The sequence below is a fragment of the Carcharhinus amblyrhynchos genome, chromosome 1 (assembly GCF_965287045.1).
Source record: "Carcharhinus amblyrhynchos chromosome 1, sCarAmb.v2.hapA, whole genome shotgun sequence".
Classification (NCBI taxonomy): domain Eukaryota; kingdom Metazoa; phylum Chordata; class Chondrichthyes; order Carcharhiniformes; family Carcharhinidae; genus Carcharhinus; species Carcharhinus amblyrhynchos.
In genome coordinates, this window is record NC_137324.1 from 39,012,573 (window position 1) to 39,036,641 (window position 24,069).

Genomic DNA, 24,069 nt, shown 5'->3' on the forward strand with positions numbered 1-24,069 from the left:
ATGATACAAAGCTGTGGAGACAAAGAGGCTGCAAAGAGATATAGACAGGTTAAATGAGAGGACAATAAAGTTTACAGTTTATTTATTACTGTCACAAGTAGGCTTACGTTAACACTGCAATGAAGTTACTGTGAAAATCCCCTAGTTGCTACACTTTAGTGCCTGTTCAGGTACACTGAGGGAAAATTTAGCATGGCCAATGCAGCTAACCAGACTGTGGGAGGATACCGGAGCACCCGGAGGAAAACCACGCAGACACGAGAAGAACGTGCAAACTCTACACACTGACTCAAGCGGGAATTGAACCCAGGTCCCTGGCTCTGAGGCAGTAATGCTAACCATTGTGCCACTGTATCAAGGTGAGATGGAGGACACATGGGAAAGTGTAAGGTTAATTACTTGGCCGTAAGAATACAAAAGCACAATATTTTTTAAAAGATGTGAAACTTGTAAATATTGATGTTCAAAGAGACTTGGTGTGCTTAATTGGGGAGGCAAGTTGCATGGAGGCCTTTATTACAAGTTAATTTGAATACAAGAATAAAGAAGTCTTTTTACAATTGTGCAGGGCTTTGGCGAGACCACACCTGGAACTCTCTGCACAGTTTCGGTCTCCTTATTTGAAGAAGGATATACTCACATTAGCGGTGGTATAGTGAAAGCTGGAATGAGACAGTTGTCCTATGATGAGGCTGAGTAAATTGGGTATGTATCCTCTGGAGTTCAGAAGAAAATTTTGTAACATTAAAGATTCAGAAGGGGTTTGACAGGGTAGACACTAAGGTTGTTTCCCCTGGCTGGGGAATCTAGAACACAGGAGCACAGTCTCAGGATAAGGATTCTATCACTTAGGATTGAGATAAAAGGAAATATCTTCATTTAAAGGGTTGTGAATCTTTGGAATTCTCAATCCCTGAATGATATGAATGCTCCATCAATGACCATATTTAAGGGAAGGACAGGTTTTTGGTTTCTCAGAGAATCAAACCATAGTACTTATTGGGCAGGAGCATCCTGTACACTCTTCACTTGTAGACAGAATATTTAGTGAGTGGGAAAGTGGAGTTGAAGCCATCATCAGCCATGATTATGCTGAATGATGCAGCAGGTTTGTATGGTCTGCACTTGCTCCTATTTCTTATGCTCATATGGAAAGGTGAGTGGCAAGCAACGCCTAGGGACAGGCCCCTGACATTGTTTACAGCAGTATGCATATGAACCATGCCTACAGAGTAGCCATAATTCTTCTTAACTTAGTCAGAGCAAGTCGCCAGTTGCACTGATGGCAATCCTAACATAGTGAGTGGAAATGAACATCAGGCATCATTGAGGGGCACAACATGTCACATTGAAATAGTGGGGGAGGTTAGACATCTTAGAAATCTGCCTCTACTTATCCTGCCAGAGAAGAAAGCACAAATGTAACAAGCAAGGTGGTGTGCTGCACCTTCACGCTTGCCCTGATGGAGATTGCAGCAGTGGACACTGTGAAGGTGTGAAAGAGTCAAGAACTGGGCAATGGAGAGATGGGAAGTCATCTAGAGCAAGGTCATTTGATCTTTCTTCAGTTGAAGGGTGTACAAGAAATTCTTGCTTAATGTATGCTGTAACTGTACAGCTGATGCTATCTATGGGGTTGGATTGATTGTGCTGAGTATTTACAAATACTTTCTGATGCATATTTCAGGTATCTTTATAATTGCCTTCTTTTAAAAGCTCAGGCTCTGGGGATATGAGGTAGTTGTAGTTGAGTTGGAGGTCTAACATGTAGCATAACAATGACTTTGAACATGTCTTCAAAGCTAAATGAAGCCTCTGACAGCTCATGTCTGCTCCTGCCACAACAGCAAGGAACTTATCACAAGTATCCTGTCCAATATTCATGTCTCAGAAAAAAAACAGACGATCTGGTCATTATCACATTGATGTTTGTGGGATCTTGCAGTGTGTGAATTGGATACTGCATTCCTATACTACAATTGTGAGTATTCTTCAAAAGTATCTCACTGACTGTAAAGCACTTTGGGACACGTTGAGGTCACTTTCTTTTTCTCTTCTATTTCCATAGGAGCTTTGAAAAGAATTCCCATATTGGAACGCTGAGAAAGAATGAAATAGCAGTTCCCTCCACGTTCCCAAAAGGTGCAATCCTAAGTCAGCTGCAATGTTTTATTTTGTGTGGGTGGTAACAGCACATCATAAGGCTGCAATCTGGTGTGCTGGCCAGCAACAAGTTACACAACCCAGTCTACATAGCACTGCAAGTCACCCTTTAAACATCCACAGCAACTCTGCAGGAGATAGAAACTGGACAGCGAGCAGATGAAATCCCACCCTTCCCAAACTCCAGCTCACAGCAATTTGCAGGCTATGCTTTGGATTTCTATTTGGGAATGTACGGTAAATCTCATTTACACTGGCATCCTTGTGCAGAACCAGCTGCAAGACTGAATTCATTAAGAGTCACAAACAGTCCTTATGTAAAGCTATGAAAACTGAATAACATTACCATTTTACCCACCTGCACAATCTTTACTTAAAGAAGTAAAAAGGACAAATAATTATTCCGTACTTAAGCCACTCATTTTCCTTAATGATGCAAACAGTTGTCTGTTGTATTCCTTAGAAGTCGAGCATTGTGTTGGTGGGAGTGGGGTATATTAATAGGCTGGCAGTAGAGTTGTGTTGGTGGGAGTGGGGGGGTATATTAATAAGCTGGCAATGGGGTTGTGTTGGTGAGGATGGGGGGGGTTTATTAATAAGCTGGCAATTGGGTTGTGTCATTTAGTCGCCAGAATGTTCAATTGAGTTAGCAGGCTGTTTCTCATTTATCTTTAATGGTACGTAGAACGATTGGATTTCAAATAGATTGCAGTCTCGCTACAGTTATTTCCTTCCAGTCAGGCTCCTTGGATGCTGCCCAGTAAAGGAATATCTGCCAGAAGTTATGCAAGAGCGACTTGTTCTTTTTTTCAAAAAAAAGAGTTCTTGTCACAACGAGATCCTCAAAAACAAATCAAAAGTCCGCCACTGCCTCATTCCCAAGAACTGAAAAGCTACCCCTTCACTTTATTTTTGAGTGGTAATGAAAGATCAGAGCAGGGTCCCAACTCACCTTCAATTAAAATATCTTTCCCTTTGGCTGCAAACATAGATTATTTGAATAATGCTCAAAAATATTCTGCATTAAATCATCATTACTAAAGTTACATGAGGTTTGTTTCTGATACAAAACAATGTTGAGCTTTGTTAGGAAGGTTCTGCTTCTTTAAGACACAAACAGGATAACCATTAGCTTCCTGTTAACGTCCATTAGATAGTTTGTTATGTAGCAAGATGACAGCTGGAATCGAGATGCCGACCTACAGGTCATTAAGCCAACGATATCAACTTAATTATCTTTTTAAAAATTTGGGGAATGTTCCAGCACAAGGGCAATCTGCACTCGGGAAGGGATCAGTTTTGGCAGCCACTGTCCGGATATGCAGCAGCCTCCTTTAACTGAATAGTGAACCGTAACCTCCTCACAATACCAGTCTCTGGAAGATGTGCAATCTTTGTATAATTGATCCCAGCGTACAGAGAAAAACAAAATAAGTAGCTGGATGGTACTTTGGTTAAAAGTAATTTACGGATCACATACAGGCAAAAAGCAGCGGGAAACAGAAGCAAGCTAAAGGATGCAAAACATCTTTTTAAAGTTCTGGTGTTGATTTATTGGGTACATGGGTCACTACAAGCCACACTGAACAGTCTGTTTGCAGGTTTGATCCTTCATCCCTGCTAAGTTAATTGAGAAATGCTACAATTGGCCTGCGCTCACAGGCCAAGGAGAAAATAAACAGGCTGGATGCATGGTCCTGACAACTAACCAGTGACGTCCTGGGAAGCGCGTGAATGTGCACATTAGTTAAGGGTATAATTAGCCTTGGTTGTGACAAGGAAATTTCTGATGCTAAAAGCTGGATTTTTCTCCACCATCCTCTCCCCAACGGGGGATATCTGATTTCCCTAGTTCCTACTGGTGTCTGAGCAACTCCAAGCATCACCTGGAGGTGGGTGGCAGTCAGACGTAGCACTGGCAAATCACACTTCTGTGGCAACTTGCTCACAACAATAGCAGACTTCCCAACAGTGGGAAAGAGTCCGCGTGGAGTTCACCTTGTGAAATCCAGAGTGGTGATCGGGCCAGGAGTGCAATGGGGAAGAAGAGATTTCAGAAAAGCCAGCTCTCAATTTGAAGAACAGCTAATTTGACGTAATATTGGAAGCTCTTGGCTGCTATGGAGCGGTCTTCAGAAGGAGAAAAGAAGAAAGTTAGGGGGTAAAAAAAATACAACCAAACCCATTGCTTCTTGATGGCTTAAACCATTTCACAATGTATTATTTTATCTGGAAGTCTTTGGCTTCATTAGCAAAAGTTCCATAAACATTTGAAATATTTTTCTAACTAGATTGCCAACATTTAACTTAATTATTTTAAAATTTGAAACAAGTAATTCAAAACTATTATATCTTTGCAGAAAACAATCACTTGAAACACTATTAAACAAACAGCCGATTAATATGCATACGCTACATATTTTAATTGTCCTTCATGCTGGAATTGAAACTATTTTGAATCAGATGCTTAAAAGGGCTTCTTTGTATTTTGAACTTAACTAATCTTTTGGGGACTGGGGAAAAAACAGTATTTGGTTTCCTGGTGATTCGTAGAACTTTTTTTTGGGAAAACTATTTATAATTTAATTCTTGGATTGCTCACAGGAGAATCAAACTATTGTATCTGAGAGCATATGAGACCTTTACCCTCATGATGATATCGGAGCCAAAGAGCAGAACGTGGAATCGTTGTGGGTGGAGATTAGGAACAGCAAAGGGAGGAAGACGCTGGTGGGTGTCGTCTATAGGCCCCCGAATAATGATCTGGAGGTGGGGCGGGCTGTTAACACGCAAATAAGTGCGGCGTGCAGGAATGGGACGGCAGTAGTTATGGGAGATTTCAATCTGCATATTGATTGGTCGACCCATGTTGGACGAGGTGGGCTCGAGGAGGAGTTCTTGGAATGCTGCCGGGATAATTTCCTTGAACAGTGTGTGTTGGAGCCGACGAGGGAACGAGCTATCTTGGATCTGGTGCTATGTAATGAGGCGGGTAGAATTAGGGACCTTGCGGTGAAGGATCCTCTTGGAGAGAGTGATCATTGTATGGTGGAGTTTCTGGTGCAGATGGAGGAGGAGAAAGTGGGTTCCCGGACACGCGTCCTTTGTTTGAATAGAGGGGAGTATGGTAGGATGAGAGAAGAATTGGCGAATGTGGACTGGGGGAGTGCGTTGGAAGGTAGGTCTGCTGAGGAGCAGTGGAGGATCTTTAAGGAGATCTTTCTTGGTGCTCAGCAGAAATTTATTCCGATGGTTAGAAAGGACAGTAGGAAGAGAGGTAATAAGCCGTGGATAACGAAGGAGGTGAAGGAAAGTGTTAAATTAAAAGCGGAGGAATTTAGAGTAGCTAAGAGTAGTGGGCGAGAAGAGGATTGGGAAAGGTTTAAATGTCAACAAAGATTGACAAAGAAGTTGATAAAGGAGGGTAGGAGAAGCTATGAGGCTGGGCTAGCACTTAATATAAAAAAGGATAGCAAGAGTTTTTATAAATATATAAAAAGGAAGAGGCTGGCTAGGGTGAACGTTGGTCCTTTAGAGGATGAGAAAGGGGAGCTAGTGGTAGGGGATGGGGAAATGGCTAAGGTCTTGAATAACTTTTTTGTTTCTGTCTTCACGGAGGAGGACGTGAATAATTTGCCGGGTGTTAGCGATGGAAAGGTGGTAGGAATGGAGGGTCTTAATGACATTACTGTTACTAGAGAGGTGGTGCTCGACAGACTGGAGGGGGCTGATTGTGGACAAGTCCCCAGGACCGGATGGAATGCATCCGAGGGTTCTGAAAGAAATGGCGGAGGTGATAGTGGATGCCTTGGTGGTTATTTTCCAGACGTCGCTGGATTCCGGGGAAGTGCCGGAAGATTGGAAAACGGCTAATGTTACGCCGTTGTTTAAGAAGGGTGCCAGGCAAAAGGCGGGGAATTATAGGTCGGTTAGTTTAACGTCTGTGGTAGGTAAAATGTTAGAATCCGTCATTAAGGAGGAAATTGCGAGGCATCTTGAAGGGAATTGCTTGATAGGGCAGACGCAACACGGTTTCATTAAAGGGAAGTCGTGTCTGACAAATTTACTGGAGTTCTATGAGGATGTGTCTAGGGCAGTGGATAGAGGAGAGCCGGTGGATGTGGTCTTTCTGGATTTTCAGAAGGCGTTTGACAAGGTACCTCACAAGAGGTTATTGCAGAAGGTCAGGGGACATGGAGTTGAGGGTAGGGTGTTAGCGTGGATAGAGGATTGGTTGTCAAATAGGAGGCAGAGAGTGGGGGTCAATGGGTGCTATTCGGATTGGCGGTTGGTGACTAGTGGGGTGCCCCAGGGGTCGGTGCTGGGGCCTCAGCTATTTACCATTTATATAGATGATCTGGAGGAGGGAACCGAGTGCAGGGTGTCGAAATTTGCTGATGACACCAAGATTGGGGGAAAGGCAAATTGTGCGGAGGGTGTGGAGAGTCTGCAGAAGGATCTAGATAGGCTGGGCGAATGGGCCAGGAAATGGCAAATGGAATTTAATGTTGGCAAGTGTGAGGTGGTCCACTTTGGTAGGAAGAATGGTAGGAAGGACTATTACTTACGTGGTGAAAAACTGCAGCAGGCGACGGTGCAGAGGGACCTCGGGGTCCTTGTGCATGAGTCGCAAAAACCCAGCTTGCAGGTGCAGCAGGTTGTCAGGAAGGCGAATGGGATGCTGGCCTTCATAGCGAGGGGGATTGAATATAAAAGTAGGGAGGTCTTGCTGCAGCTGTATAGGGCATTGGTGAGGCCGCAGCTGGAGTACTGTGTGCAGTTTTGGGCGCCGCACCTGCGCAAGGATATTTTGGCCCTGGAGGGAGTGCAGAGGAGGTTTACTAGGCTGATACCGGAGTTGAGGGGATTGAGCTATGAGGAGAGGCTGAATAAACTAGGCTTGTACTCGTTAGAGTTTAGAAGAATGAGGGGAGATCTCATTGAGACGTGTAAGATGATGAATGGGATGGATAGGATAGAGGTGGAGAGACTCTTCCCGCTCAAAAAAGACAGTAGGACTAGGGGGCACAGCCTCAAGATAAAGGGGAGGCGGTTTAGAACGGAGTTGAGGAGGAACTTCTTCACTCAAAGGGTGGTGAATCTCTGGAATTCTCTGCCCGTTGAAGTGGTGGAGGCTGCCTCGCTAAATATTTTTAAGAAGCGGGTTGATGGGTTCTTGATAAGAGAGGGGATTAAGGGTTATGGGGAGAGGGCGGGAAAGTGGAACTGAGCCACAACAGATCAGCCATGATCTTATTGAATGGCGGGGCAGGCTCGAAGGGCTAGATGGCCTACTCCTGCTCCTATTTCTTATGTTCTTATGTTCTTATGATTTCTCCCAAATACAAAACCATTTCTGATACATTATTTCTTTGGCCTTATTATCTACTGTGAGCTCCTGTGTTTCATAACCATTCATAAACATGTTACTGAGATAAAATAGCAAGTGGAGGGCCCACTACTTGATGTCCTCCGCATGGCTTGGTGAGTAACCACAACATTGACCGCACGTAATGATCTTCAGACAGATTGTGTAGCCTGAACTTTAAGCAAGCACCTAACTACCCTGAACAACAAGGTGGCCCAGTGCCATGTTGTAATGTACCAGTGCCAATTTTCTTCTCACCAGTTACATAGAATTTTATAGCTATAATTTGTACCACATCTTTTATGTGAAACATATCAAATGGTGAGTCCAATAAAGTTAGAGATAATCAAGCATTTCCAAACTCATAGAAGCCCTACAGTGCAGAAAGAGGCCATCTGGCCCATCAAACCTGCAGCAACAGCAATCCCATCCAGGTCCTATCCCCGAAACTTTATGTATTTACCCAGCTGATCTCCCTGTCACTATGGAGCGATTCAGCATGGTCAATCAGCCTCACCTGCATATCTTTGGACTGCGGGAGGAAACTGGAGCTCCAACAGGAGATTCACGCAGACATGGGTGGAACGTTCAAACTCCATCCCAAGGCTGGAATTGAACCCTGGTCCTTAGCACTGTGAGGCAGCAGTGCTAATCACTGTGCCACTCTCATGATGGAACTGAATCTAATTGGGGTGCAGCAGACATTCCCTCTGGCCAAAGTGCACTTAGTTGCTTCAAGTGATCCATGTATTCCTGGGCTGGAAGAAAGGGAGCATCAGAAAATGCACCTATTCCTGATTTCTTTCTAGTATGTTTGCCTGAAACATATAGTTCGTGCATATAGGGGAAGATAAGTTGAGCTTCAGCTGTGTTGACACATACAGGGCAAATAGCATGAAAGGCATGATATGATTGCATGATTTCCATTCTTTGTTTTGCTGCAATTGTATAGGACAATGGTGAGACCACACCTGGAGTACTGTGCTACAACTTTCACCAACTTTTACAGATGCACCATAGAAAGTATCACAGTTTGGTATAGTTCCAGCTCTGTCTAAGACCAGAAGAAACTACAAAGGATTGTGAATGAAGCCCAGTCCATTACGCAAACCAGCCTCCCATCCATTGACGCTGTTTACACTTCCCACTACCTCAGAAAAGTAGCCAGAATAATCAAGGACTTCATGCACCCTGGACATACTTTCTTCCACCTTCCGTCAGGAAAAAGATACAAAAGTCTGAGGTCACGTACCAACCGACTCAAGAACAGCTTCTTCCCTCGTGCTTTCAGGCTTTTGAATGGACCTACCTCGCACTAAGTTGATCTTTCTCTACACCCTAGCTATGACTGTAACACTACATTCTGCATTCTCTACTTTCCTTCTCTATGAAAGGTATGCTTTGTCTGTATAGCACGCTAGAAACAACAATTTTCACTGTAAACCAATACATGTGACAATAATAAATCATGTCAAATCAAATCAAAATCAAATCAGTTTTGGTGTCCTTGTCTGAGGAAGGATGTTCTTAATATAGAGGGAGTACAGTGAAGGTTTACCAGGCTGATTTGTGGGATGGCAGGTCTATCATATAAGGAGAGACTAAGATGGTTCAGATTATATTCACTAGAGTTTAGAAGAGTAGGAGGGGTTCTCACAGAAACTTATAAAATTTTAACAGGGTTGGAGAGGATAGATTCAGAAAGAATGTTCCTGATGGTGGGGATGTCCAGAACTAGGGGTCATAGTTTAAGAATAAGGATTAAACATTTTAGAATTGAGGTGAAGAGAAATTTCTTCACCCAGAGGGTCGTGGATGCGTAGAATTCACTACCACAGAATGTAGTTGAGGCCAAAACGTTGTCGGATTTCAAGAAGAATTAGATACAGCTCTCAGGGCTAAAGGGATCAACAGATATGGAAGGGGGGCAATCAGGCTATTGAATTCGAAGATCAGCCACGATCAAGATGAATGGTGGAGAAGACTTGAAGGGCCAAATAGCCTACTTCTGCTGCTGGTTTCTATGTTTCTATGTTTATGTTAGTGGTTCCTCCACATAAATTCTGAAATATACAGATGCAGGCTCCTGTGCCATTAAGAATCTACCCATCAACGCCTTCCATTTATTATTCCCCTCAGCTGCATCATGCAAAAGCACAGCATTAGTTTTCACATATATATTTATGATGTGCAACTCAACCTCACCTCCAATGTCCCTTATATTTTCATTGTGTATGGCATGGCCCTTTCAATAAGTGATAGCTTCCAATTATTTGCATTACTGCACATGTACTGTATCTTAAAGGGGACAAATCTGAGCAGTCTGTGTAGTATTTATTGGGTTGCTGCATGGTTGTGTATGCTTACATCTTTCTGGGGACATTACTCACCACAAATTCTCTCCAACCCTCGATTCTCAGTAAACTGTCAGACTGCATGTCTTATTCCCAGGACTGCATGAACAAAAATTTCCTTCAATTAAACATTGGGGAGGATGAAGTTAAGTCTTTGGTCCCTAACTACAGGCTCCATCCCGCTGGAAACTGAGGTTGTTGGTATTTCAAAATCAATAGTTTTAGCGTGACTCTCATTTTATGGTCTGAATTAATATGTTAGGTTTTTGGGGTCGGACAGGGAGAGGACACATCCCCTTTTCTTTGTGCTCTGCCATTTTTCTTTCAGTTCACGTCCAGTCCTTGTTGTCCCCTGTGATGCCTTGCCCTTATCTTGTGGCTTATTGTCTTCTTGTCTCCTAGGCCTTTTTAAGATGTTAGTAAGTATTTTGTGCTAAACTGGCAAAAGCCATTTCAAAAACTAAACCTGCATTATTAGAAACCAGCCAGATTAGTTAAACAGGCAGCTTTAAATTGTGAGCCAATTAAAGAATAAATAATTCCTTAATATACCTGTCAGTAAGGCCAATATGGTAATATAATCTGTAACACAAAAAGTTTATAACTTTAATAATTATAAACACATTATATAATTAGCACTTGATTATTGATACAAATTCTTAAAATGTCATGAGAATTTAAGATGCTCCCTTCCCAGACAGGCTAAATAGATAACAGGAGCTTGTTTAATCTTGACTGAAGGAACAAATAGGCTTTTATTCAAGATGTCTCAATTATAAATGACAGACAGCTGTGTTAACTGATTATTGGTTGACTCTTAAGCGAAGTCAAGATAAGAGCGATAGCTCAAGAGAAGGCATTGTTTTAAAGTTGAGACAGTGTGCGAAATTAGCTAAAAGCCAAGAAATTAGTTTCTTATTATAGAACAACTGACTATTTTCCAACTATGGACTATGGTGAGCTTTCAACATTTTTAAGGTATAGAAAGGGAGAAGTCAGACTGAGAGTCAACGTGAGAAAGGTGTTGTTTTCACTTGTTATCCACATTTTCAAAGCTACTTCACATCCTGGTCTCAAAAGACTGGTGAGAAGGCTGTTCAACTGTTAAATTTTAGTTTTCTCCTCTTACAATTAATTAATGTGAATTACTGTTAATTGGATCAGCTCATCCACTGCTGAGACTCGCCTACAAGCTTTTGCTACCTTTGGACTTGCCTATTCCAATGCACTTTGTAGAGCCTTCCACTTTCTACCTTCTGTAAATTTGAGGACATCCAAAAACTGTGCTGCATGCATCTTTGCTTTCACCAAGTCCCATTCACTTATTACCTCTGTGCTTATTGACCTACATTTTTTGATTTTGATTTATTATTATCAGTGAAAAATATTATTTCTTGCATGCTATACAGACAAAAACATAGCATTCACAGACAAGGAAACGAGAGAGTGCAGAATGTCGTGTTACAGTCATAGCTAGGGTGTAGAGAAAGATCAACTTAATGCAAGGTAGGTCCATTCAAAAGTCTGACAGCAGCAGGGAAGTTAAAAGAGTTAGCATGAAGTTTTAGATAGAATTAGAAGGTATGCTGGGCGCAGCTTGCAAGAAATTGCCTCGCTCTGGTGCCATCTTGGGAGGAGACATTGACTCTTGGTTAAGCAAAGCAGTGATTTTTAAATACTCATCCTTGTTTTAAATTCCTCTATGGCCTGTCCCTCCCTATTGCAGTAAACAGCTCCAGCCTCACAACTTTCCTAGATAGCTGTATTCATCTTGTAATGGTGTCTTGGTAGGATAATCAGATTTTCAAAAGACAGACATTGAAAAGCCTTGGGAAGGTGGGGCTCCATGATGATGGACACATTGGGTGACCAATGGCAAGGGTCTGGGACAGGGGTAGTTGAGAGGTCATGTTATGACATCTTCCAGAATATGTCCAGCCAGATTTGGCAACTCTTTTAAAACATCCAATTGTTGGACAATTGCTTTGACAAAAGGCCCTCTGGATTCAAAACGTCAGCTCTTTTCTCTCTTTACAGATGCTGCCAGACCTGCTGAGTTTTCCAGCATTTTCTCTTTTGGTTTCAGATTCCAGCGTCCGCAGTAATTTTCTTTTATCCAGAAGCCTCAATTTTGTTCTAATCTGTACTGTGCTTGGTAAACTCAATCTCCATCTAAAGACCATGTTTATTTTCATTTACACACTCTGTTTTAACAATAGACATTTTTAGCTAAAAGCTGAAATTTAAACTAACGAACATATCTCAAGTATGGGAGATTTTGTTTCACCCAGAGCCACAAGCAAAACTTTTCAATGAGAGGTTTAGTTGAATGTGCCACTATCAACCAAACTTGCCGCCACCTTCCACATTGCTGATTGGTGGTTTATTAATGGGCACCATCTGGTGACCTCTTCATTGTGGATTTGTCAATCTTCTGTTGTCACCAGGGGCTGATACTCTCCTGACTACCGAATGGTCATGGTATTAATTTATAGGAGGTCATGAGTGTAAATTACTCCCAATATCTTCTGTAAATTACCTCCAGTAACTTCTAAACATTAATCCCAGTGCCTCCGAGAAATGACCACAACCCCACCCTGCACCCCCGCAATTAGAGTCATAGAGGTTTACAGCATCAAAACAGGCTCTACGGCCCAACTTGTCCATGCCATTGAGTTTTTAGAAACATAGAAAAACTACAACTCAAACAGGCCCTTCGGCCCACAAATTACGCCGAACATGTCCCTACTTACTAGGCTTACCTATAACCCTCTATCTTACTAAGTCCCATGTACTCATCCAAAAGCCTCTTAAAAGACCCTATCGAATCCACCACCACCACCACTGCCGGCAGCCAATTCCGCGCACCCACCACTCTCGGAGTGAAAAATTTACCCCTGACATCTCCTCTGTACCTACTCCCCAGCACCCTAAACCCATGTCCTCTTGTGGCAATCATTAAGCTGGTCTCAATAGCCCACATTTGATACCCATCTTACCCACGTAAGTAAATGCTTTTTAAAAGACAAATTTGTACCCGCCCCTGCTACTACCTCTGGCAGCTTGTTCCAAACACTCACCACCCTCAGTGTGGAATAAGTGCCTCTCTGGAACCTATTGTATTTCTCCCCTCTTGCCTTAAATCTATGTCCTCTAGTTTTACCCACCCCTACCTTTGGGAAAAGACGTTGACTATCTAGCTGATCTATGCTCCTCACTATTTTATAGACTTCATTAAGATCACCCCTCAGCTTTCTATGCTCGGGAAAAGAGTCTCAGTCTATCCAACTTCTCCTTATAACTCAAACAACCAAGTCCCAGTAGTATCCTAGTAAATTTTTTCTCCACTCTTTCTAGTTTAATAATATTGTTTCTGTAATAGGGTGACCAGAACGGTACACAGTTTCCAAGTGAGGCCATACCAATGTTTGTACAACTTCAACAAGACGCCCCAATGCCTGTATTCAATGTTCTGACCAATGAAACCAAGCATGCCAAATGCCTTCTTCACCACTCTGTCCACCTGTGACTCCACTTTCAAGGTGTTATGAACATGTACCCCCTAGATCTCTTTGTTCTATAACACTCCCCAACACCCTACCATTAACTGAGTAAGTTGTGCCCTGGTTCAATCTACCAAAATTCATTGCCTTGCATTTACCTAAATTAAATTCCATCTGCCATTCATCAGCCTACAGGCCCAATTGATCAAGATCTTGTTGCAATCTTAAAGGCACTATATAAATAAAGTGTTGCTGCTCTAGGATTGATTCTGGCCTTGTGATAAATTAGCTGATCACCTGGAGATTTATGTAGAGGTTTAGCTCCATGCATAACAGTGAAGTTTATTTACTAGCATCACAAGTAGGCTTACATTAACACTGCAATTAAGTTACTGTGAAAATCCTCTAGTCCCCACATTCCAGTGCCTGTTTGGGTACACTGAGGGAGAACTTAGCATGGCCAATGCAACTAATCAGCATGTCTTTCAGACCATGGGAGGTAACCGAAGCACCTGGAGGAAAACCACACAGACATGGGGAGAACATGCAGACTCAGAACATCCAGTGACCCAAGCCAAGAATCGAACCCTAATCCCTAGAGCTGTGAGGCAGCAGTGTTAACCATTGTGCCACCATGTTGCCCAACTTATACCCTTCCAACTGATGATTACTCTTAATGCCTCAATTATAAAATTGGGGTCCTACTCCTCAATCCTTGAGTAGCACAAACTCAGTACGATCAGTCTCTGCACCATCCCACTTTCCAACAGCAACCACTCAGAACCAGTAATTTGGGTCACTGGCTGGCTGGCTTTCCTCACTCTCTAGCCTTCCTTAATCCAAGAGACTTACGTAAAGCTCTGTAAATCAGACAGAGACACTCAAAGGAATTGTAAAAAGAAACATTCCAGCGCCTCAGTGCCAAGCACTATAACAAATGATTTAAACAATGTTCTCATTTATGAACTCCAAAGCAAGATGAAAAACTAAAATAGCATCATGATAAGACATTAACACTTCAAATGTAGAAATCTGCCAGTAAAGCCTATTTTCAAACTCATGTTTATAGGGACTACCGCTGTTTCCCAATGAGAACTCAGTAAACTGTTTTCTGTTGAAGTGTCCAGCCTCCACCATTCAGCCAGCAGGATACTTCTGAAAGCGAGCTGCGTGGAATGCCTCCCCCCTCCACCTCCTCCCCACCTCTCATTGATATCTCTGATTTGGAATCAGCAGGGACTGCTAAGGTTGGATTTCTCTGATCTTCCCCAGTGGGAATTGCCACACACCCTCTGTTGTGGGAATCTCCTAAGATTAGGGAGCGAGTGGAACAGTACTGAAATCTGTGACCACTTTAAATACTTGAAAGTGGCGCAGGTTGTGTGAAGTAGATGCTGTGAGAGGACTGCAGCTTTCATAGATATGAGAGCACCAAACAAGTATGCATGGTTGCAGCACTTAATAGTGTTCCAGCTGGATCTTTAATTTATATTACACTTTAGTCTGATTAAAATATTCAATACCAGAATATGAAAAATACACAATGATAGTTTATCCAGACAGAAAGTCTCAATTTTGAGCAGTGGATGGAAAATGCTTCATAAAATTGAGGTCACGGCTACACATGGAGCTTATGCTGTGATGAATTTAAATACGTCTTTAGAAAATACTGATAGTTTAAATCATTTATTATATTTCTTGGCACTGAGGCATTGGAACATTTCTTTTTACAATTCCTCTGAGCGTCTCCACCTGATTTATAGAGCATTTGCTTGATGTGGAATGGACAAGGAGTTAAAACACCAAGTAAACTGGGAATGAATAACAGGTCCAAGTGGGATTTATGCTCCACCACTGATATCACCGGACACCATAATCCCTGCCTGCCCCCAATAAAATATTGTTGGAAAGCCAGGGCAAATAGTTGCCCAACTGTCATTTGGCTGGCAATAAACTGAGGAATTCCACCCATCAGGTACAGGAAGACTCTCTTCAAAGAGCTGCCAGTCAACCAGATGTGGCCAGCAGTGGCAGGTGGGAGTGGTGACCACTACCACAGGCAGGCAGTCCCCAGTGGAGATCACTGTTGGATCCAGACACCAAAGTAAGCGGGGGAGAGGAATAAACTGGGATCTGGATTTGACAGGAGGAGGCTGAGTCAAGAGGCTGGAGGGAGGGTAAAGGGGTAAGTGTGATCATGGTAAGGAGGGCGGGGGTTGGGGGGGGTGATTTCTTACCTAACATTGTCCAGGTGGCTAAAGCAGCCACACAACCTGCAATAGCATGGGCCTCCCATACCATGGGTAAAATAACGACGGGGGATGGATGGGGACCTTAAGTGGCCATCAACTGGCCAAAGGGAAGGCAGACCACCTCGATTCCACCCCTTAATCCCCAATTTCATAAAAGCAGAGGCAGACAGACACTGGGAAAGCCACTTGATGGACTTTATGAGACCATCCCCACAACTTCAAACCACAGGTGGGGGAAAAGTGTAAAATCCAGCCCAAGGAAGAACATAGTAGCCCTGGATATATGGCAAAAACTAGGTTACTCTTCCTCAGAAAGCTACACAAATCCTACTGTGCCCAATTTTAACCTGGGATCTGAACTGGCATATACAAATTGTAGTCTGGTGACATCTTCTGTAGTAAGAAGTCTCACAACACCAGGTTAAAGTCCATCCAGTTTATTTGATAGTAATCCCACAAGGTTTCGGAAACGCTGTTCCTTCATCAGGTGTGTGGAAGGTTCCACACCTTCCTTCTACACACCTGACGAAGGAACAGCGTTTCCAAAACCTTGTGGGATTACTATCAAATAAACTGGTTGGGCTTTAACCTGGTGTTGTGAGACTTCTTACTGTGTTTACCCCAGTCCAACGCCAGCATCTCTACATCATGATATCTTCTGCATACTAACAAACTTAGGCTGGAGCAGGGAGATCACAATGACTTTCCAACATGTGGAGATGCTTGCCTCAGCCTGTTGGAAAACCACAGTAAGAAGCCTCACAACATCAGGTTAAAGTCCAACAGGTTTATTTGGTAGCACGAGCTTTTGGAGTGCTGCTCCTTAATCAGGTGAGCCACTCACCTCATGAAGGAGCAGTGCTCCGAAAGCTCATGATATCAAATAAAACTGTTGGACTTTAATGTAATGTTGAGTCACTTCTTACAATGGCTTTCCAACAGGCTGAGGCAAGTCAATGGAGGATTGCAATATAAAGGAGCCCAGAAGGATGAGACTTTTCTTACCTTCCCTCCAGTTGATGAAGAGAAGCAGGAAGGCTCATCCAGACCCCATTCCATTACTTTGCCACGGGCAACTATAGGTCAACTGATCTTCCACTAGAAAGATAGCCAGTTCCCACACCCTTCCTATCAGCAAGATAAGAGGCCCAACAGTTACAACTGCATCATTCTGCTGCCAGGCAGGTCAGAAACTTTCCGATTCCTGTATCCTCTCACCAGAAACATACTAGATGTTAAAAAAAAATTGACCATAAAAATCCTCCCAGTTCAATCATGTTGGACAAAGGACAAGCCTTAATAAAACCTTCTTGAAGCCATTGGGCCCGATTTTGTTGGGAGTGCTGTATTTCAAGGTGTGTACCCTGTTAAATCAACTTGATCCTAGATGTTGAGGATCTGAAAATGTTTTGCCACAAAGCTGCGCACTGACGGCAGCACAAGACTGAAATAGAATCTGGGACATTGATGAACAATGAGCCAAAACATGCCCCCTCTCCAGCAATAAGATTAAACAATCGAGAAATAAGCAGTGAAGGGCAGAGAAGGTGGTATTCGAGTGGCTGAATTCAATGACAAATAAGGTCCAGAAAGTGAAATAAAGAGAGGGAAAGAAAGAATGGATTAAAAGTGAGAAAGAAAAGTCAGGAAGTAAAGTTGGAGATTTTTAAATCTCCAACAATTTACAACTAGAAGGCTGTACATGTAATTTTTACATGATGTCTATTTCAGCATTTTATGTATTTATTTAGGTTCTAAATGGCTGTTCTTTGTTATGTTACTTACCTTTGGGTTTGGATGACGGCTGATAATAAGGCTGATAGGACCTGGGCCACACTCACTCAGAATTGCATATGCTTCACTCAAAGCTGCATGTCGCAGGCTTACAGAGTCCACCTCCAAAATCTGATCACCTCGGCTGGAATAAAAAAGGGAAGGAAATTACTTAATCTAGTTTAGTGTGTGTGACAATAGTAAGAGCTGTAATTTGCATGGCTGTATCTATTTCTAAAGTGCAAGCCCTGATGAGAAATAGGAAGGTGGGGATCTCTGTTTGAAGGGGATGATGGAGAGCTGTATCTTCTGCAGGAACTGCCCTTGCTGCACACCAGGCTTTTCATTGGGCAAAGGGGCCTCAAACAACAGAGCTCCTCCACAGCTTACAAGCAGTCTGCTGTTCCATAAAAGGCAGCCACTGTATGCACCCTCTACAGCTATTCCTTACTGTGCCCACCCCAGTCCAACGCCAGCATCACATCACCCTCTACGCTAGCAGAGCAGCAGCAGCACAATGAGGCTGTTATTGTCCACTTAGAGGCTGGAAAACTGAAACTGACCTTCTTCACCCCGAACTCTATTAAGGGTAAGGTGACAGGACCTCCACCCCACACTTTTTTCCCGGACTAAAGAGCACCCCACACCTCCCAACCCATTTCCATCCATCTGTTACACTGCTCTCATTCAATCTGGAGTGTGCAATGAAGCTTCGTACTGCAACCAATAGGTTTCATTCTGGTGCCAAGTGCTCCATTTTCATCTTGTACTGGTTCCATTTCGCACTTAATGGAAATTTTCTAGTTGAGGCACAATTTCTTTTAAAAATGAGAACACTTTCCATCTTAATAAAGTTGGCACGGGAATCACCAAAACTTTTCTGCTGCTCTCAGTTTCAACTTTCCTTCTGCACGGCAGGGAAAAGCAATTTTGGCACAAATACTTTCTGGAACAACATTTTTTCAATTGAATGCTGCCATTTGCCCGCTTTTATTCTGATGCAAAGAGAGGGTCTTTTGTGAGGTGTTCTCCATGGCTTCCCTCCTCTGTTATATGACCACTGGTGAATGGGGACTATTTAACTCCACTGACTTCATTGAAATGCAGAGTCTGGCAAATGGCCAACTGTGAAATGCATGCTGGGAACTTTAAGCTGTAACTCCATGTGGAGTGGAAGATTGCTTTCAAGGTATGCCATTCCAATTCAAGAGCCTGATGAAGGATTACCCAGGCTTGAAACCACTCTCCCTTCTCTCTCCACAGGTACTGCCAGAACTGCTGAGATTTTCCAGCGTTTTCTATTTCAGATTCCAGCATCTGCAGTATTTTGCTTTTATCAAGAAGTCAATGTATTGTTTATCTACTATTTAGCTGCCACTTATCGCCCATCTAGTTTAAAATCAGTTTAGCACACTGCCTTTCACTGTTTAAAATGTTTCTCCACTAATAAACCACTGTTGAACTTAGTTTTTATACAGCATTTTAAAAGTTTTTATGATGTGGAGACTGAGATGCTTTGGAACTTCAGACACATTTGTTGTAAAATGTGCAATCTCATGCCACAGGATTTGGTTGGGGCTGTTCAAGGGGTTGCCCATGAATGCCCTAGAATTCCAGAGCTCCTGATAATGGCAATATATTCCTGGGATGATACAGAGGCAGAAAATGCAACTCCCAATAAGCACTGCTCTTAGCAAATATGCTGAATCACAAAGCGAATGCCTTTTTAATCTGAGTGGGTCCGACTGTTGAAAAGGATTAGTGTGTGTGCAACTCTTATCATTCCCAAAGAGTGGAGAGTTCGTGCGGCGAGAAGCTGAGTTTCAATGCAACCGAGGTTAAGAAACCAAGGTAGAGCAGTAGACCTTGGCTGAAGGTGAAAAATCAATATTACACAGGGAAACGGCATTAACTTCCCTTCATGCTGACTGAAATAGGGAATGGTTAAAACTCTCAGAAATTCTTCCAACTCTGCCAAAAAATTTCAAAGTTTTGTCTTCAGCGGGAAAACTGGTCAGATTCCCACTGGGAGGTTCAGTGCAATTCAGTCTGCAATTTGGGGAGATTCTCACTGAATTCTCCCACACTTCAAATTGTTTTTGGAGCGGGGACCTAAAGACACCGACAAAGCCAGTTCCTTGGCGATCAGGGCACCCTTATCTTCAGTCAACGTTACCCACCACCCCCCGCCAGTACATGCCAGCTAAAACCACACCAAGGGCCCCACCTTCTCAGGAGCTCCTGTATGGCCCCTTTTCAGGAGCCAACCCTATGGTTCCACCCCCAACTTAAGAATCCTTCCTATACCTCCCTCCCCCAGCTCAGCAGCTCTCCCCATGACCCCTCCTTTATGTCCCTCCACTTTGGCATTGCCAGCCTGGCACCCCAGCAGTGATATCCTGGCAGTTGCACCCTGTCAATGCCAGTGTACATGCACAGTCACTTCACCAACCACCTGGGGTCTTCAGTGGTACCCCCAGCGCGGCCATCATGCCTGGTCTCTGAACTGTGCTGGGTTCCCACTGCCCGAGAGTCGGAGACTCCTGGGAACAGGGAGAATCCAGCTTGAAACTGAGAGAACATATCTAGGTGAAGATTTAAGTGTGGAAATCTGATTCCCTCCTTCGCTGGGCAGAAACCAGATAACATCTGGGTGGGGAGACAGGGAAAATCCTAAAGCAGGTTCTCACAAGCAATAAATGCACTAGGCCTCTCTCCCATGACTCTTCAGCTATCTGGGTCCAAAGAATCCCTCCTGCTATTTGCTCAAGTTCAAACATATTACAAATTGGAAGTTTTCTGGTTGCCTCAATAAATTCAGTACATAATACTGAGTTATTCATAAGAGGATGGTCCCACATTCAATTTCCATTCTGTGCTAAGTCATCTGAACTCTACCCTTTGTGGCAATTGGGCAATGCCAACACCGTGAGACTGGAAAGTATGCATTTTAGAGGTTGGTTAAGTGGAGAATGGAGTTCCTCTGTGATCATCCCCTTGGTTAAATAGCTTCATTCATGGGTCATTTCCAAAAAAATAGCCAATATCAGCACATTTGCAATTGTAATCCAGCATGAGTTAGCGGTTCCAGAGTGGAGCGAACAAACAAACTTATACAAATGGGTTCCTGAGGCATATTAGCATTTTACCCAATCTACAGCTCCCGGTAACTGGGAAGCCAAAAGAAGACACATTAGGTAGAACTTTTCCATCCTACCTGCTGCGGGAATCATGGTAGGCGAGACAGAAAATTTGGCAGACCATCTAAAGGTATGTTGACCTGGGGTGAGAATTTCCAGCTTTGGGGTTCACGAGGCTGGAAAATCCCACCCATCACCTGCAGACAGAAGCATTCCACCTACTACTTTCACCCAAGCAGTTCACAACTTCAGGGGGAGAAACTTTTCACAGTTTGTGACTGACCTCAACCTGCCATCCAGTTTGGCAACAGATCCTGGGGCAAGGCTGTGGATGTAGATTCCTGGGGTTCCGTTCTCCAGTGTAAGGCAACAGGCCCCAATTCCCAACCCAACTCCAGGCTCTGAAAGGAAACACATCACAGTAGCAGTGCCTACACTGTTCTTTTGGTAGCATGAAAAGGATAAAATCTTGAAACTTGCAGATAGCAATAGCTGGCTAAAAGTGTGGATCTGTTACAAAGTGTTTAAGATAGGCAGCTAGAATTGTCACCTTTTTATATTGAAGTTCCTCTAATTCTCATACAGATCTCCTTTGAAGCTTGACTGAATTTTAAATAAATAACGCTATTAATTCATCAGCCAAATGTAAAATGTTGAATTGCAACCTATTCCAATAAAGAATTTGTTAGTTAAACAGAAATTTACCTCACTTCCTGATGGACATAACTATTAAGTGAAGGCAGGGCAGCACAGTGGTACAGTGGTTAGCACTGCTGCCACACAGTTTCAGGACCCGGGTTCAATTCTGGTCTTGGGTGACCATCTGTGTGGAGTTTGCCCATTAAGAACATGAGAAATAGGAGCAGGAGTAGGCCATCTAGCCCTCCAAGCCTGCCCTGCCATTCAATAAGATCATGGCTGATCTGAAGTGGATCAGTTCCACTTTCCCGCTTTCTCCCAATAACCCTTAATTCCCTTGTCTATCAGAAACCTATCTATCCGTGACTTAAATATATTCAGTGAGTAGCCTCCACCACTTCAACGGGCAGAGAATTCCAGAGACTCACCACCCTTTGAGTGAAGAAGTTCCTCCTCAACTCCGATCTAAACTGCCCCCCCACTTATTTTGAGGCTGTGCCCTCTAGTTCTGCTATCCTTTCTAAGCGGGAAGAATCTCTCTACCTCTACTTTATCTAGCCCCTTCATTATCTTATATGTCTCTATAAGATTCCCCCCTCAGCCTTCTAAACTCCAACGAGTACAGACCCAGTCTATTCAATCTCTCCTCATAAGCTAGCCCCTTCATCTCCGGTATCAGCCTAGTGAACCATTCTCCATATGTCTGCGTGGGTTATGTCTGGGTGCTGTGGTTTCCTCCCACAGTCCAAAGATGTGTGGGTTAGGTGGATTAGCTGTGCAAAATTGCCCTATAGTGTCCAAGATTTGCAGGTAAGGTGGATTGGCCATGATCAATGTACAGGGTTACAGGGTTTGGGCCTAGGTGGGTGCTCTTCCAGAGAGTCGGTACAATATCAATGGGCCGACGGGCCTCTTTTACAATGTTGAGTCTCTATGGTTCTATGATTTTCTATACTTGCTTCCTTTATCCCAAAAACCAACTCTTTCTACATGCTGGGGAATACAGGCGACCTTCACATTCTGTACTTTGGTGGTGCACAAGTGATTATTACATAAGGGTGAATTGATCAGTAGATGAATAGAGGTGTGATAACATTCTTGCAGACAGAGGGTAGTAGCCTTGTGTAGGATTCAGTCGCAAGTGGAGTGTCAAAGCTGTTCATACTGGGAATGTTGTTCTTCAATATCACTATCAACCTTTTGAAATAATGCATGATGAGAAAAAGCAATGTGGGTAGGGATTAGTAATCTAAATGTGATATATAGACTAGAGGCTGAATCAAATATGTTGGGGGAGTGGGCCCATGTATGATATACGTCCTTGTAAATGCAATGTGCTGGTTAAAGGTCTGGATAGTTTCAAGCAACTGCATACCATACAAGCTTACATATTGCAGTTTGCAGAGCAGAAGGAGGTCATAATAGATAAAATATTTTTTTAAAAACTGGCGTAGTCACCTTAGGGAAAGCAAATAGGATATATTACCAGCAGTATAAGAACTAGGAATCTTTCATTCGTAACAAGTCTTGGCACAGCCAGTTTTGGAGTTGAGTACTGATTCCAGTTTTGATCCAAACACGAAACAAGGGAGATTGAGAGGAGAAAGTCCAGGAAACAGAATGTTACTTTATCTTTTGGAACTAGGCATAGTCTATAGGCCACCAAATAATAACATCATGACAGGACAAGCAATAAACATGGATATAACTGATGCATGTAAAAGAGTGGCACGGTGGCTAGCACTGCTGCCTCACAGTGCCAGGGACCCAGGTTCGATTCCCAGCTTGGGTCACTGTGTTTGGGGAATACAGGCTATCTTCACATTCTCCCTGTGTCTGTGTGGGTTTCCTCCGGGTGCTCCGGTTTCCTCCCACAGTCTGAAAGACGTGTTGGTTCGGTGCATTGACCCAAACTGGCACTGGAGTGTGGCAACTAGGGGAATTTCACAGTAACTTCATTGCAGTGTAAATGTAAGCCTTACTTATGACTAATTAATAAATAAATAATAAACTTAAATACTACAGCAATTATCATGGGGAACTTTAATCCACACGTCGATTGGTCAATCCAGGTCGGTCAAGATTGCAGCATGCTGCTGTGCAGAGGGATCTGGGTGTCATAGAATCATAGAATCCTACAATGCAGAAGGAAGCCATTTGGCATATTGAGTCTGCACTGATCACAATCCCACTCAGGCCCTATTTCCATACAGTTTTGGTCTCCTTGCTTGAGTAAAGATATCCTGGCATTGGAGGGGGCTGCAGAGGAGATTCACAAAATTGATTCCAGAATTGAGAGGGTTGACTTATGAGGAAAGACTGAGTAGACTGGGGCAAAACTCATTGGAATTTAGAAGAATAAAGGGGCGATCTTATAGAAACATATAAGATTATGAAAGACATAGATAAAATAGCAGGGAAGTTGTTTCCACTGGCTGGTGAAAATAAACTCAAACCCCTGCTAATAAACGCTAACACACTATAAGCCTTCTTCATGGCTCTATCCACTTGAGTGGCAACCTTCAGAGATCTGTGGATATGAACCCCAAGATCTCTCTGTTCCTCCACATTCCTCAGCACCCTGCCATTGACCCTGTAATCTGCATTCAAGTTTGTCCGACCAAAATGAATCACCTTGCACTTATCACGGTTAAACTCCATCTACCACTTTTCTGCCCAGCTCTGCATCTTATCAATGTCTCTTTGCAGCCTACAAGAGCCCTCCACCTCATCCACTACTCCACCAATCTTGGTGTCATCAGCAAATTTACTAACCTACTCTTCAGCCCCCTCAATCTCCTTGCTAAAAGGCTGCAGCTGAATACTGGAAAGATGGGAGAGAAAGGACAGCAGAGAAGGAGAAGGTGATGAGGGAGA

At 43.2% G+C, this 24,069-nt stretch overlaps 1 protein-coding gene across 6 annotated transcripts in view; it reads right to left on the reverse strand.

The window, feature by feature from the left end:
- Positions 1-24,069, reverse strand: part of pdzd2 (PDZ domain containing 2) — a 456,346-nt gene that overhangs the window by 62,078 nt on the left and 370,199 nt on the right. For all 6 annotated transcript variants that reach the window (XM_080212162.1, XM_080211984.1, XM_080212076.1 and 3 more), the window contains 2 exons: positions 20,837-20,954; positions 17,426-17,558 (listed from right to left, as the gene is read on the reverse strand). In XM_080212162.1, coding sequence (XP_080068288.1) covers positions 17,426-17,558; positions 20,837-20,954 — 251 coding nt within the window. The remainder of the gene's footprint in view (positions 1-17,425; positions 17,559-20,836; positions 20,955-24,069) is intronic.